General features: G+C 34.7%; 1 protein-coding gene across 1 annotated transcript in view; it reads left to right on the top strand.

Annotated features, from left to right (window-relative positions):
* The window catches only part of LAMA2 (laminin subunit alpha 2), a 711163-nt gene that overhangs the window by 272842 nt on the left and 420646 nt on the right, over positions 1-17675 (top strand). Inside the window, exons 5-8 of the mRNA XM_060190486.1 lie at positions 2436-2615; positions 4724-4813; positions 6401-6518; positions 14947-15125. Of these exons, the coding sequence (XP_060046469.1) occupies positions 2436-2615; positions 4724-4813; positions 6401-6518; positions 14947-15125 (567 nt within the window). The remainder of the gene's footprint in view (positions 1-2435; positions 2616-4723; positions 4814-6400; positions 6519-14946; positions 15126-17675) is intronic.

Here is a 17675-nt window from a genome sequence, read left to right as displayed (position 1 = left end):
TTTGGACTATAAAGTATCTTTGAAATTAATACATTTAGGAAAGTCACTTTTGAAATTCAGTGTTGTAGGAGACCTGTATTATATCATCCTCAAGTATGTTAATTAAATGATTTTTTTTCTTCTTCCATTCTCCCTTCCTTCCTTCCTTCCTTCCTTCCTTCCTTCCTTCCTTCCTTCCTTCCTTCCTTCCTTCCTTCCTTCCTTCCTTCTTTCCTTTCTTTCTGTTTACTAACTATCCAAGATAAACTCAGTAGGCACATTTAGTAAATTTCTTATGAGACATTTTTACACTTTATGTGACATCAGAATTCACTTTCCATCAGCTGTGTTAATTTCTCTAGTGGCTCAAGTAGTTGATTGGCTATTTGCTTGGAAAATATTCCCAGGTATTATATAAATGCACGGTCTTAAGAATAGAAATATATATTATGAACTCCCCTGTCAAAAATATAATTAATACAAAGTACATATTATCCTGCAGAAGTGCACGGAAATTTCAGAGAGTGACCTCAAATCTCTTTTCTTGTATGAACTGATTGTTATGTAGCTCAGAAGCTCTTGTCCAAGGTAAGACTCCTTTCTTCTTCCTTTCTATGTCTTTTTCCTCATGCTTGTGTGTTCATTCTAGAATCTTCCAATTTCAAAATATTTTAGCAACTTGGATTTACTTATTTTATTGATAGTTACTACATTTACAAAGCACAACAAGGAGAAATAACTTATCTCCATTAGTATATTGAAAATTTCTTGTGGTCTGGGAGATGGCACAGTGGATAGAGCATTAAGGCTCTCAAGTATGAGGTCCTGAGTTCAATTCCAGCAGCACATGTACAGAATCATGTCTAGTTCTTTCTCCTCCTATCTTTCTTAAATAAATAAAAGAGAATTTCTTCATTTTATTTATACATAAAATACATAATTTACATAAGTCACATTGTAAATGCCTATTTTATTTAACCAGTTACAGAGTATTGTTTCCAATCTTGTTCTTTTGCTAACGCCATATGAATACATATACATATATATATGTAATATATATGTGCATGTACAATATAATTTCTTGGAAGTGTTATTTCATGGTCAAAATTTTATGCACTGGTGATTTTGTTTGTTATAGCTAAAATCATCTTAGTGGAGGCTTGTACTATTTAACATTCCCATATATAAGTATATGAGAATACTTACTCTCCCTCAATATTGCTATCAGAGAGTATTATCAATATGGGGGTGTGGGGAGAGTTATAACTTTAACAAGAGCATAAACTTATTCCTGGAATTTCAGTTAGTTCTCTCTTTAAAATGTTCATTATCTTCTTGGGTGTTTAAGAGAAAAAATTTTCCTAGAATAGTTTTCTCATATCTTTTGTCTTAGTTTGTTGGTTTTTTTTTTTTTTTCTTTATTGATTTACAGGAGTCTTTTTGCTGTTATGGAACTAAACCATCTATCTGTGACAGATCTTTGAATTTCATCAAATGTTTTATTCCTATTAGAATTCTTTTTCTGTGTGAAAATCCCTTGAAAACATGTGATTTCATGCAACTTTGGAGGGTAGTTCCTTTTCAGTTTCTCCAGATATATACTGAAGGCAACATGGTTTGAATTTCTACTGGTGGCACTTATGCTAAAATATATATATATATTACATTTTTAAAGTGTATGTTTTTCAAAGAATATGTTAACTCTTTGGTGAACTGTTGATTTTGTTCATCTATTAGTTACTAAAATCTAAACAGAACCCAAACAACTTATTAAAATATCAGTCTGAGGATTTGTTCTAGCTTTCTCTGTAATGTCTCAATAATTATATACTTTCAAATTCTGAATTACATTAATTTCTTTAAGGTTCCTGTTTTTTTTCTCATATTTTATAACCTTTTTATACCAAATCTTGTCTTTTTTTTTTTACTACGGAATAGACTATTAAATAATTTTAAGGCACGATAATTTTCAGAAAAAGATAATTGATTTAATTTTTTTGATTTAAAATGTTATGGAAATCCTAGAAAGGTCAGGTATATGAAATGCAGAGGGATAAAGGTATTTCGCTGTATATAGAGAACACCTAAATCAAAGCAAGTGAACTGCTTGTCCATGTTTAGAGAAGACTCACTTACCTCAGTATACTCCAGGCAGGAAATATAAGACTGCCTGGTTATTTTGGGAAAAGCACCTCATGAAAGCACCGTTGACAAAAACAGCAACTCCACAATGCCTTGAGCAGTGCTATGCTATGTAATATGTATTTCCCTCTCCTCATCTGAGGTAAAAGAATGAAAAATTCAGCCTTTAGAGACTGCTCAGTCGTGTTAGTGATCATATGTAGGGCCCTGGGTTCATTTCTCTATGCTACCAAATATTTTTTAAATGAATAAAATGAAACCAGATATTCAATTTTCAGTAACTTCATTGTTAAATTATTTCCTACATTGTATAGATTCATATCTCTTTGATAAATGGAAGACCAAGTGCTGATGAGCCTTCTCCTGAACTGTTAGAATTTACCTCTGCTAGATACATTCGTCTGAGATTTCAGAGGATCCGCACCTTGAATGCAGATTTGATGATGCTTGCACACAAAGACCCAAGGGAAATTGACCCCATTGTCACACGAAGAGTAAGTTATGATAAATCATATTAAAGCCTGTGAATTATATTATTCTCTTCTTTTTAACTGTTTGCTACATAATTTAAAAAGATAGTGCTCAGTGATTTGCAGTAGTTATTATCAGACTTTAAAATTAAAAAGACACCTCTGTTCGAATCTAAGTTTTGCCATTTATTAGATATATGTCATTTATAAAACTTTTTTACATTTCTAAAATGTAATTTCCTTATTGCAGAATGGAGATCATAGTGTCCAGTTCATCATCTAATTTTTGGTGGTTAAATTAGCTCTTTGTCATTTTAAGTGATCTTTATTACTATTATAATTAGTTTTGAGGAGTTGCTACAAGAATAAGAGCTGTGAAATATCATTGGTTACAACTCACAATAAGTGTTTATCTTATATCATAATGCAGTGCACATATATGCACAAATATCTTAATGTATCTTAAACTTTAATTTGCATACATAGAATTAGCTAGTAATCTTATATAAATGTAGATTGTGATCCAATAAGTATAAGGAAAAGTTGGAAAACTGATATTGTACCTAGTCCTGGGTGATGTTAACAGGGTATAGAGAATTTTGTCTAATCTAATACTTTATATTTATACTTAGTAAATCAACCATAGATTTTATAAAAGAGCCTTAGGAAAAAAATGGTTCTATATACTTTTTAATTTTCCTTTATGAATAGAATATCAAGAAAAATGGTTTGGGGGCAAACCTGATTGAGCACCCGTTCAAGCCCCTGGTCCTCACCTGTAGGGGGAAAGCTTCGACAGTGGTGAAGCAGGTCTTCAGGTGTCTTGTCTCTGCTTCTCTCTCTCTCTCTCTCTGTGTCTCTCTCTGTCTCCCCTTCCTCTCAATTTCTGGCTGTCTCTATTTAATAAATAAAGATAATAATTTGTTTTTTTTTTCAAATTAGCAGGAGAGCCATTTTCTGGTGTTTAAATAAATTTTGTAGGATTATGACATGAAGTTATGAATGATATTTGTTTCCCTTAAATTTCCTTACCACATTTATTAGTTTTTGTCACCTCTCTTATATGTCCCTATACGTCATTATTATCAAGTCAATTCAGCTAGAAATTCATTAGGAAAATCTGAGCTAATGAATATCTGCTATTTGACTCAAAGCAAAGGTGAAAAGAGGATTGAGGGAGAAACTAAAATTGTGGGAGAAAGTGCCAAGTAAAGGAACGAATGCTTTAAAATAGCTGAATAATTTAAAATAATTAGAAATATGGCTCTATATTAACTTCAAATGGGAAAGTACTTATATGAACCTTTTAACATAAAAATGATGAAAAACAGTTGTGTGTTCAACATAACTAGTTTACTTCTTACTTATTATGTTAAAACATTTTTATAACGACTTTGTGTTTCACTCTTAATGTGGTTAAAACATATACTGTTATGGGGGCAGGGCGGTGGCTCACCTGGTTCAGCACACAGGTTATAATGAGCAAGAACCCCTTTCAAGCTCCTGGTCCCCCCCTGCAGAAGAAAGCTTTATGAGTGATGAAGCAGTGTTGCAGGTGTCTCTCTTTTTCTCTATCACCCCTTTCCTTCTAGATCTCTGGCTGTCACTATCCTATACACAAATAAAGATAATACAAAAAAAAAAACAACAACAACAACCAAAAAACCAAGAAATAAACTGTTATGAACTTGATTCTCTTTAGTTTGTTCATCCTATTAAAATCCATCGACTTAAGCTTATTAATAATGAGGTTCCTTTGATTCATTAATAATGATGTTCCTGTGTGATAAAAAAGTTTTTTATCACATAACAATTGTTATGAAGAAGAACTATTTTCCTGTATCTCTTAATATCAACTTGCAGTGTATAACAGCTATTTTAGCAAGGATTTTGAATTGTCTATTGAAAAATATTTCTATAATACCATCTAACAAACAAATCAGGGGTATTCTTTCTTTGGGTATTTGTATTACTTATTCCCTTTTTGAGACCTCAATTATCCTGCAGAAATGCAATCCCACTGCAAACTAAGAATAAAAGTGTTAGGTAAGATTTTAAACTGAATGTTGTGTTGTTATACTTTCACCCTGCAGTCATCTTAACAGGATTTCTCTTTGAATTGCTTTTTGCAGTATTACTACTCGGTCAAGGATATTTCAGTTGGAGGAATGTGTATCTGCTATGGTCATGCCAGGGCTTGTCCACTTGATCCAGTGACAAATGTATGTATATTTATAGGATGCTTCAGCAAAATGAATTCCCGAACTGTAAAATGCTTCATGAGAGGCTTTGCTGACAGGGACTCTGTGAATGGGTGTCAGGTCCTCACTTAGATGGTGTAACAGAAAGTCATGCTAGAATGAAATAGAGCTGGCAGTTAGGATGATAGACTTTGAAGTCAGTCATCACAGTATCAGAAAAAAGATTAGTTTTTTTTTTCTAAAAAGGCTCCAAACTGAACTATCTATTTAGAAACTTCTCTAGCTATGACAGCCAGCCATATGATTTAGCTTTGGAGAAAGCCTACCATCAATCAATCTGACAATTTATTTTAAAAGTTTCATCAAAAAATAATAATAATGCAAGCAAATGAAAAATAGACATGCAAGTAAATATAAATGACCAAGTAGCAGGGTGCTCAGATATGGCTAAAGCAATAAGGAATGGAGTAGATAAAAATATTTGACACTGTTTAAAATTTTCAGGTCACACAATTCTAGAATGATTTGGGATCAGTTTTTTGTTTGTTTGTTTCATTAATGAAAATGTATTAAGTCAACAGAATCTAAAAAAAAAGATTGGGTAGGCATTTATTTTTTTCAGTTATAAAAAAACAAACTGGTGAAATACAAAATAATTTACTCTTCAGTATATGAAAGAAAATAAATCAAATAGTAAGGTAAGTGAATACAGATAGCAATAAAAACTGTCTCCACTAAAACTATAATAAAAATGTCTCCACTAAAACTATAATAAAAATTTCTGGGCCAGCTCACTTGGATAGTGTGCTGCTTTGCCATGTGTCTGACCCAAAGTCAAGTCTGATATCCATTGCACTGAAGGAAATTTCTGTTGGTATGGTGCTGTTGGTATGGTCTCTTTCTCTGCCTCTGTCTCTTAAATAAATTATTTCCCTCAAACTAATTTTTTAAAATCTTGTATCAATGCATCCAGCTTTACCATCCATGGATGGTTCAAATGTCCTGACATAATTCTCTTGCCATTGTTGTGGTGGGACTTTGTCCTGAGTGTGGGTTATGTCTGTCAGGTATACTAGTGGACAGGGTTCCTTAGTTTTTGAAGGTCCACATGTCATGCAGTGAAAAGCAACTACTCAGAATAGACACAGACATTAGATTAAGTCTTTTGGTTTCAATTGTGTATGTCCCCTTTCATGCCAAAGAGCCCTTGCCTTCCCTTTTTCCATTGTACTACAAGGTTAATAGAACTCCAAGGGAAATCTTACAGTGAACAAATCTCACCTCAAAATTCTCATAACTCAACAGTAGAGGAGGAAATTTAGTCTTCAGCCACTTCCAATTGGGCTCTTCTGTGTCTAAGTACTATGCTTCCAGAATCAGGTTGGAGCTTCTTGTACTGGTACTGAACAATTATACACACCTTCAAGACTGCTTCTTTTTCTTTTCCCAGATTGACATGAATTTGACACTTTGGTACATAGTCTAGAAAATTCCTCTTATCTCTATTCTACTTTTTAGGAAAGAGACTTCACTTAGGATTCTCAAAAAAAATATTTACGGTATCTTCTTCTCCCTGCCCCCTACCCCCAAACTATTTTTTTTAACTAGAAATCCCACTGTGAATGTGAGCATAATACCTGTGGTGAAAGCTGTGACCACTGCTGCCCTGGATTCCATCAGAAACCTTGGAGAGCTGGAACTTTCCTGACTAAAACTGAATGTGAAGGTATGTTTCTGTGAAGCCAAGGGCATATGTAATTCTTCCTTTCCTGGGGCAGCAATGATATTAACATGTGATGATTTTAGATAAGCTTACTTTTCTGGTTTATATAAGTTATCCTAGATAAGAACTCTCAAACACTTTTACATTGCTATTGTAGTCACTGTTGTTTTTTTTCCTTACCCACCAAGGTTATTATTGCTGGGGCATAGTGCCTATACCACTTTGTCATTTTGTTTTTTCATTTTTACTTGATTTCTTTATTTTTTAAATTTTATTCATATAATTTGATAGGACAGGAAGAAATTGAGAGAGAAGGGGGTAGGGAAAGATAAAGACAAGAGAGATACCTACAGAGGTACCATTGGTAAAACATTTCCCCTTCAGGTGGGGACTGAGGGTTTGAACTCAGATCCCCCTCTTCTGTTATTATTTTTTTTAATAGAGGGGGAAGGAGAAAGAGTAAGACACATAGGAGATAGAGAGACAGATAGGAGACAGAGAGACAGAGAGAGCTATAACATTGCTCCATTTCTTGTGAAATCTAGGGTGGGACTAGGGTCTTGAACTTGGATCTTCAGGCTTGGTGAGTATACTATATGTCCTCTCCTGGGTACATTACCACTTGGCCCCTAGGTATTCATTTTTGTCAGAAAATTTTTTCTTTTCTTTTTTTGATATTTATTTTCCCTTTTGTTGCCCTTGTTGTTTTTTATTGTTGTTGTAGCTATTATTGTTGTTGTTATTGATGTTGTTGTTAGATAAGACAGAGAGAAATCAAGAGAGGAGGGAAAGACAGAGAAGGGGAGAGAAAGATAGACACCTGCAGACCTGCTTCACTGCCTGTGAAGCGACTCTCCGGGTGGGGGATTTTTTCTTCCATTTATCAAATATTTATGAAACACCATGAAAAAATATGAGAACTATGTACAAACACAATTAGGCACTTACTATCTTCAGTATGGAACTAAACCTTAAAATCTAAGGTAAATATAGACAAATAGAAATGTATGCAGTGAGACAGGTATACAGGTGTCTGTTTAAAAATTTTTTATTAGTGATTTAATAATGATTAATGAGATTGTAAGATAACAAGGGTGCAATTCCATACAGTTTCTACCACCAGAGTTCCGTGTTCCATCTCCACTACTGGAGTCTCTATCTCTCTGGGAGGATGGGCCAAAATTCTTTATGGAGTGCAGAAGGTAGAAGGCCTGGCTCCTATAATTGCTTCTCCACAAGACATAGGCATTGAGAGGTCATCCATTTCCGCAGTCTGTGCAGTAGGTCTCTGGAGAGGTGAGACTTAGGGACACATTGATGAGGTTATTTGCCCAAGTCAGGATGAAATCATAGTAGCATCTGCAACTTGATGGCTGAAAGGCAGTAAGATGTAAAGCAGTAAGATGTAAAGCAGGACAACTTGTTTAATCCACAGGAATCCAAAGTTAAGAATAGAACAGCTGAGAATAGGGGTCTTCAAGTGGGAAGAAGCTAGGGAGTTTATTTTAGGTATGTTCCAAGGGGCTCATGACTTTAGTAATTTTTGCCTGAGCTTGGTAGTTAACATGCAGATGAACAGATATTGTCTGGGAGGATGATGGTGTCAAATTGAGCATAAGGCTAGAAAGCTATATTAGGGCAGCGAGAAACTCCCAAACATAAGGAAAGTATATAAATAGCATTAACTGTTTGCCCCTTCGATCTGAGTTAGGGCCCATATATATTCCTATTTAGCACAGGACCCTATGTGACCTCTGAGCTCCTGTCAGTTTGAGTTTGCAGTCCATGGTCACAGCTAGAACATTCTGGGCTGCATTTATTTCAGGATCAATCTTCGAGTGGCAGAGTAAGATGACCCAGCCTTCCTTTGGAGAATGAGGCAGTCCCTGCCTTTGCTGCTCTACAGTGAGGGCTCCTCTGCTCTCAATTTCTGTGGCCTAACTAATAACATATATTAAAAAAAGAAAGAAAGAAAGAAAGAAAGAAAGGAAGGAAAGAAGAAGAAAGAAAGAAAGAAAAACAGGCCCTTAGGAATGGTGGATTCATTGTGCTGGCACTAAGCCCCAGCAATAATAACCCTTGTGGCAAAAAAAAAAAAATGTAAATAAACATTCAAGGAAACCTAAACTATACAAGGCAAGTCACCTGAACATGCATGTTTAGAAAATGGTTCTAAAGCCAGTATAGCTCCCGAATATTCTTGTTGCTCTTATCTGAAACTCCTTACTTTCTCCATTCTCATGCCCCTAATAAATATGCTTTTGAATTTTGTCATATCTGAAAGGAAGGAAATACCATAGGAGAGAGGTTTTGTCTTATTTGCTCACACTGATTTATGATCTTTAAAAAAAACACTCTGATTTATTGTTGACATATGTTGAAAGTTGGTGTTTGGGGCAGTAGCTGAAAAGTGTAGAGGAAAATATGAATAAAAGATAGCCGGATGCAAACATCAAATACATAGGGGAATAATACTCATTTTAATAATTAGGATTAATATTTTAAATGAATAATTTCTCATTAGTAGCTGTGTGAAATGCTAGCATTTCCAGTGGCATCACTGTGTTCATGACTAAACAATACGATAGCACTATTGGGTGGGTAATGACAGCCGAGAGAAATGTCAGTCATGAAAACCAATGAAACAACTGGCTAAGGGCCGGGTGATGATGCAGCCGGTTGAGTGCACATTTACAAGGCACAATGATCTGGGTTCAAGCCCCTGTTCCCCACCTGCAAAAGGAAAGCTTCCCAAGTGGTAAAGCAGGGCTGTACGTGTCTCTCTGTCTCACTCCCTCTCTTTTCTCCCCCTTCCTCTTAATTTCTGGCTGTCTCTATCCAATAACTAAAGATAATAATAATAAAGAAAAAACTGGGCAGAGTCGGGCGGTAGCGCAGTGGGTTAAGCGCACATGGCCCACACAAAGCACAAGAACCAGCCTGAGGATCTGGTTTGAGCCCCTGGCTCCCCACCTGCAGGGGAGTCACTTCACAGGCGGTGAAGCAGGTCTGAAGGAGTCTATCTTTATCTCCCCCTCTCTGTCTTCCCCTCCTCTTTCCATTTCTCTTTGTCCCATCCAACAACGACGACGTCAATAACAACAACAATAATAACTACAAAAATAAAACAAGAGCAAGAATAGGGAAAATAAATAAGTAAATAAATATTTAAAAAAAAAACTGGGAGTCGGGCGGTAGCGCAGCGGGTTAAGCGCAATATTAAAAAAAAAAACTATCTACTCGAACACATACTAAGAACACATACTAAGAAATCCTCATTTATCTTTAATAGTCATTTTTGAAGACAATTCATATGCTCGGTTTCATTTTAAAGGCTGTTACCCAAGACGTGTCCCAGGTGACCATGCAACCTAATATTATGAACTGGCACAGTAGGAACACCAGAGGAAATTTTATTTCTAGATATATGCTCAGGCCAATATGAGACTTAAAGATAAAAACCTGTCCTTCATTTATAACCAATCTAATCACAAAGCCCATTTTAGCTAATATTTTTTAGTACTTTATTTCCTTACTGCGTCCATTTCCTTAGTTACATTTTTCAATTAAATTAGGTATATGTAATTTCCAAACATAGTTGTTGACATTTCTACTCTGTATTTACTGAGTAAAAAAATTTAGTGTATTGGACATGGAAATTACTTAAAATTATGGAGTCACAGGAAGTCATATTTGTTTTATTTTTTAATTATAGTGTCTTTTTAAATTTTTATTTATTTGATAGGGTCAGAGAGAAATTAAGGGGAAACAGGGAGATGAAGAAGAGAGAAAAAGGGAGACCTAAATCTCTGCGTCACAGCTTGTAAAGCTTCCCCTCCTGTTGGTGGGGATTGGGAGATTAAACCTGGGTCCTCGCACATTGTAACATGTACATTCAACTAGGTGTGTCACTGCCTGGTCCCTACAGCAAATTTTAATCATAAAAAATTATCCATGCATAAAATAAGCAGTCTTTACAGCTTAAGATTCTGCACGTACTGTTAATGTCTTAAACCCCATTCTCTGTATTTAGTTCTTTTGACTGTTGATCTGTATTTACTTGCTTCTGAAGATATTTTGGATTAAAAATCTCCCCTCTTACTCACCCGCATCTGAGAGAGTCACCACTACTCAGTAGCATTCTATAGCAAGCTTTCTTTTCTTTCTCTCTCTCTCTCTTCCTTCCTTCCTTCCTTTCTTTCTTCCTTTCTTTCTTTCTTTCTTTCTTTCTTTCTTTCTTTCTTTCTTTCTTTCTTTCTTCTTTCCTTCCTTCCTTTTTTTTTCTTCAGTTATCCACCAGTGGCCATTCCTGATATTCCTTCATGTTCTCCACAGCTTCTTTAAATGAAAGCAAACATGATCAGAACTTGGAGGTATCATGCTGAATGAGATAAACCATAAAGATTAAGACCAATACTGAATGAACTCTTTCAGAGGTTTTTAAAAAAAAAAACAGTAAGGGGAAGCATAAGCTGAAATTTGGACAGGAGTCTAGAAAAGAAAGGGGAAAACAAATCAGAGAAAAGAAAAGGATGAGATGGGAATTTAGGATTATCACGAATGATTGGGAAGAGGATCTAGGTAGGGGAAGTGAGTATCTTCCAGACACCTAGACAGCTATCATGGGGAGGTGAAGGGTTGTGCCTATGTGTCAACATCTGTAAACCATTAACTCCCCAAAAAACTGTATATGTATATGTATACATATATGTTTGTGTATGTACATGTATACATATATATATATAAAAATTCTTTGAAGTTAGCTTTTGCCCATTTATATTTGCTTTCCAGCAAACTTTAATTGATTTTTTTTGATTGCATAAAATCAGCAAGCACAGTATGAGTCGCATTTAGTCGTAGTGGTTCTTCTTGTTGCCTTTAACATCTGTCACAGAATCATGAATATGTAGTGCTAAGTGGGTCAGCAATATTCTTTACACTTTGCACTTGTACATAGGAGTTTTATCAAAGGAACAAAAGACTATTGAGACGTATCACTGACAGTGATGGACAAAGCAATGTGGAAGGAGAGTTCCGTATATTTACATTGATTTCTGTATTCCTGAGTAGAGAAACAGACCCAGAGCACCATTCTGGCACATGGGATGCTGGGGACTGCTCTCAGGACCTCACACTTGAGGGTTCAATGATTCATCTACGATGCCTCATCACAGGTCCCACTACTATGCTATTTTTTAAAATTTATGACACAATTTTATCTCTGTGATGCAGATGAGTGGTTGTATTTCTTTCTTCCTTTCGTTCTTTCTTCCTCTCTTTCCTTCTCTTTTTTTTATTACTGATCTTTATGAGGTACAGATAGTGAGAGTTCTGGCTTTTGTAATTGCTTCTCCACTGTACATGGGCTTTGACAGGTCGATCTACACCCCCCCCCCCCAGCCTATATCTATCTTTCCCTAGTGGCATAGGGCTTTGGGGAAGTGGGGTTCCAGAACTCATTGTAAAGTCGTCTGCCCAACGAAGTCAGGTTAGCATCATGATAGCATCTGCAACTTGGTGGCCAAAAAGCATTAAGATATAAAATAAAACAAATTGTTTAACAATCAGGAACCTGAAGATAAGAATATAGCAATTGAGATTTGGGGTCTTTATGTTGAAAGAATCTAGGACATCTATTTTAGGTATATTCCAAGGGGCACACAACTTTATTATTATTATCTTTTAATTTTTGCCTGGGCCAGTCACATGTGGCTAAAAGTATTATCTGGGAAGATGGTGTCAGAGTTGGGAATAGGACTAGAAAACTGGATTAGGACAGAAAGTAGCTCCCAAATATGGGGACAATATATAAATACCATTAATTGTTAAGTGTAAACCCCATCAATCTAACCTATGGCCTATGTCTATTCATAGGAGTCTGTATAATCTCTGCACCCCTGTTGGTCTGAACTCACATTTCATGGTCATAGGTAGGAACATTCTAGACTGCACTCATTTCAGGATCAATCTTCCTTAAATAGCAGAGTATGTTGACTCAGTCTCCCTTTAGAGAATGGGACAGTTTCTAAAATTGTTGCTTTACATTGAGGGCAAAGTCCTGTAAAGGCCAAAAAGGTTTAGATTGCTAGACTGAAAAATAAACACTTTTTAAAACCTGTAAATTAAATGTGGTGCCTTAAACATAAACCTTGTACATACATTGTGTTTTTGGTAATGTACATAATCCTAAAAGCTTGTATAAATGTTTTCCAGCTGAATTGTATTACAATGACCTTAACATTTACAAAAATCCTTTTGTAGCATAACAAATCCCTCTATAAGATGAGTAATCACCTTCTAATTCATTTGAGTTTAATTTGGATTTTCATCAATCTAGTTTATTTAGGGCAGGATGTATCTTTTAAGAATTTTTATTCCATTGCTAAACTTTTTCTAAAAACACAGTTTGATAGTACTATCTTAGACATATCTTGAAATAGCGAACTGCTGAGTATAGTCACAAATATCTCTTTTTGAGCAGTTGCTATCAATCCTTGTCCTCCAAGGCTGCAGAGGGAAAACTGTGTAGGTACATTCCTTCACACTACAATCAGAGCAAGGGCAGAGAATCCTTACTGTGTGGAGTGTGAAAGGACTGATTTGGCTAGCATCTTACTTCACAAAATGAAAGGGGCTCTCAAGAATTGTAAAAAAAAAAAAATGGAAGGTTTAAAAGAAAGTTAAAATATATGGCGAAACTTTAATTAGCTGTGGTTTACTGGGGATGAGAGAGAGGCTGAAAGAGAGCACCTGGGGGCTGGGCAGTAGCGCAGTGGGTTAAGCAAACATGGGACTAAGTGCAAGAACCATCCTAAGGATCCCAGTTTGAGCCACTGGTTCCCCATCAGCACGGGGTCGCTTCACAAATAGTGAAGCAGGTCTGCAGGTTCTTCTCTCGCCCCCTCTGTCTTCCCCTCTTCTCTGGATTTCGATTTCTCTCTGTCCTATCCAAAAACAATGACAGCAATAACAACACCAACAATGATAAACAACAAGGGCAAACTATCATGGGGAAATAAGACATTGTATCCATGTGACAACAACTTTACTATAAACCAATATATATATATATTAAACAATTTGTTCTGCCTTATTTACATTTTTTATTATCTTTATTTATCAGCTAGAGACAGACAGAAATTGAGAAGGTAGGGGGAAATAGAAAGAGAGAGACAGAGAGACACCTGCAACACTGCTTCCACTGCTTGTGAAGCTTTCCCCTTTTAGGTGGGGGCTGGGGGCCTGAACCTAGGTCCTTGCACCATAATATATATTATCATAATATATATATTATATATAATATTATCTATATTACATATTATCTATATATTATATCTATATATAAGGGTTATTACTGGGGTTTGGTGCCAGCACTACAAATCCACTGCTACTAGAGGTTATTTTTTCCTCTTTGTTGCCCTTGTTGTGGTTGTTATTATTCTTATTGTTGTTACAATTGTTGTTGTTTTTGGATAAGACAGAGAGAAATCGAAAGAGGAGGGGATGATAGAGAGGAGGAGAGAAAGATACATCTACAGACGCGCTTCACCACTTGCGAAGTAAACCCTTGCAAGTGGTGAGCTGGATCCATACACCAGTCCTTGAGCTTTGCGCCATGTGCGCTTAACCTGCTGCGCTACCGCCCAGCCCCCCCCCCATAAAATATATTTTTAAAGTATATAAAGAAAATATTTTTGAGGAAAATTATCTTCTCACCAGGTCAGACAGAAGTGGAGGGATTATCATGAAAATTAGCTCATTCTTGCTGATTCAGATTCTGCAGATTAATTTGTGAGTGGTTCAAATTGCTATTAGATTAAATACTATTTATTTATTTTAGTGAAAGAGGGATACAGAGAGAAAGATACACAGAGAGAGCTACCAGAGTACTGCTCAGCTCTGGCTTATGGTGGTGCTGGGGATTGAACCTGGGACTTTGGAGACTCAGGCTTGAAAGTTTTTTGCATAACTATTAAGCTGTCTCCCCAGCCCTAGATTAAATATTTAATCTGGGTGGTAACTTGAACAACTGCTGTAGAGGCCTATTTTTCTCCATTTTAAATAACTATAATAGGTTGAGCCATATAAAAACTGGGATTTATTGGGTAAAACCAGTCAATTATTAAAAACTACCTAGTTGTTTACATATATATATATATTTACATTCTTAAAAATCACTTTATTGGGGAGGGTAATGTTTAACAGTACAGTTGTTGAGAATTGTTTATATTTTAATTGACTCAAGGTTCATTACAAAGGTGAACTTATAAATATGACTAAAGCTATGAATGCTTTCTAGATACTTTGTTCTATTATGCAAATATAACTATAATATAATTTCCCATATAATATACTTATCAAGTTACAATTATTTTCAAATATATCTAAAACGTGAAAGTAATGTTTATGAATTTATTTGTTCCTAATGTAGCATGCAATTGTCATGGAAAAGCTGAAGAATGCTATTATGATGAAAATATTGCCATAAGAAATCTGAGTTTAAATATACATGGAAAGTACATTGGAGGTGGTGTGTGCGTTAACTGCACCCAAAATACTGCTGGCATAAACTGTGAGACGTGTATTGATGGTTTCTTCAGACCAAAAGGGGTAAAGTATGCCTTTTCCTTCATAAAGTGTCACTTTGGCTTTTTCATGCAAAGACATTATATGGAAAAATAATTTTGATAGGCTTCAAATTCTAAAGGGTGACTAGGAGTAGTATATAATGGGAACTGACACAAATATTTGGAGATGTGTTATAAAACATTTCCATCTCTCCAAGAAGTTCCATTGTGCTTTATTCAAGTCTACCTTAACCCCCAAGGCAAACCCTGTTCTGATGTTTAGAACATATATTAGTTTTCTCCCTTGTGAACTTCATAAAAATGAAATCATAAAGTGCATACAGTTTTATTCTTTCACTTGACATGTAGAGATTTATCCATGATGTCTGCACCAACAAAACTTCAAAAATATTGCTGATTAGTATTCCTTTGAATGAATGCCCTATAATATTTAATCTGCTCTTCTGTTGGTGGGTATGTGAGTCATCCAGTTTTTGATCAGCTCTTTAAAAATAATTTTATATCTTTTTGTAGACATATCTTATTTACATTGTATTTGTACAGTGTTGATAGAATTTTAGTCTTTTAGTAGGTAGTTTGATGGTCTAGGAAATGGCATAGCTGTGGAATGCAAGCTTTCCTGCTTGTGACCCTGGGTTATTGCATAAAGTGGTAGGGGGGTCCTAATTGTTCTCTGTTTATCACAATAAATACAAGAGGTAATGAATTAAATAGAGGCCTCTCAGTAAACAGTAAAATAATTGAGTGATATTTTCATGCTGGCAATTATTGTGTCAGATCCGTACAAAATATACTGCCATTATCTAAACAGGAAACATGATCAAATTTTATTATAAATCAAATTGCTTTAAGTGAATCAAGCTTTGGTATTTTCATACTTCTAAAAGTATTTATGCTGTATTGTATATTAAAATTTGAAGACTTTTATGTGCTTAGTATTGAGATAGAAGCCCATTTGTCTTTTGCAGTTCTAATCTATATAATTCATTGCTACAATGTTCTTAACATTATTTTCTTACAATTTGATATATATATGTACAATTTATCTAGTGCATATATTTTCTAGTTAAATGGTACATATACATAAAAAGTATAATGTTTACTTAGAGAATTATTAAACAATTATTTCAACAGCATTAGAATAATAAAGTAGATACATTCATAGAATCTCAGATATTCAAGTGTTTCTAAATTGGTCTATTTTGGGTAGTTTTACCAGTAATTAAAAAGGGAAAGAATGAACAGACTTATGTTTACTTAAGTTTATCAATAGAATCATAGATCATTTTTACAGGAAACTAAATTTAATCTAAAAGATTTTTCCTTAGATTCACAAGGTTTTTAAAAATTTTTATCTTGATATTAAACCCTTCTCCCAGTTCCACTCCTAAATTGTTATTCATATGTCAGTCACACTCTAATTTAGTGTCATTCTTTCTGTGAAACATTGCTTGACTTCACTGTTTTGCATTGTAGCCTCTCTTTTCCCCCTAAATACTGTTTTTCTGTGTTACCACTTAACTCCTTCTGTTCATCAGAAATTTTCACACTTGTTACCTATGCAACCTTATTTAAGGCAAAGTTCAGGCCTGACAAATTTGTATTTTTCGAAGTCATTACTTAAAAATACAGATGAGTCATAGATAAATGATAAATTTTTGAAAATGTACTATGAACACTATTGTTTAATTTTATTAGTCATATAAATAGCTGTAAGTATGACACTGATTTATATTGTCATATAAGTTTATATTATAAATTAAGTCGATGTGTACATGTATAAAGACTATATATGGAGACTACATATGTCCACATTTATGCATTTGAATATATGTACACATATAGGCAGCAGTATATCAGTATATCCAAAAAAAGATAAATATTTTTGTTTTGTGTTTATGCTATTGCATCTAGAAAATAAGTGACGTATGTACAGTTTATTTAAATAGTCTAAATTTATCTAATTAAAAAAACAATGTATTAAAATATACTAGCTATTCGAATGTTTAAAATATGTGAGGACTCTTATGAGGTGTTTATACAGAACCCCTTTTAATTTTAATTTAGCATCACTATAGTTGTTAATATCCTTTCAAACAAAATAAGCAATTGCACAAGTTCACATATGTGCCTTATATATTATGAAACATACATTGCTTCCTCCTAACTTGTGCTCTCTGTTCAGAAAATCTGTTTCAGTATGATCTTTTTAAAAGTCCAAGTATAATTTTGTTTAAAATAATTATACAGTAACCAATATAAAAATGTTACTGAAAAATTATTTTGGCGGTTACTTAATGGTTTTTGAACTCTGTTGTAATAAAAAACAAACAACTAAAACAAGATTTTATTATGGATTACTAACATTAGAGAACAGAAGTAAATATTGTTATTTGTGTTTGTTATAGTAATTGCATCCTTAAAATAGAAAGGATTCAGACTTATATTTATATATTTAAAAGACTGAAAATTCTCATTTAAAAATTCAAGAGGGGGTCGGGTGGTGGCGCAGTGGGTTAAGCGCTCGTGGCGCAAAGCAGGAACCGGCGTAAAGATCCCGGTTCGAGCCCCC

This window comes from Erinaceus europaeus, chromosome 4, assembly GCF_950295315.1.
Source record: "Erinaceus europaeus chromosome 4, mEriEur2.1, whole genome shotgun sequence".
Taxonomy (NCBI): Eukaryota; Metazoa; Chordata; class Mammalia; order Eulipotyphla; family Erinaceidae; genus Erinaceus; species Erinaceus europaeus.
This window is presented reverse-complemented; position numbering and strand designations above follow the sequence as displayed.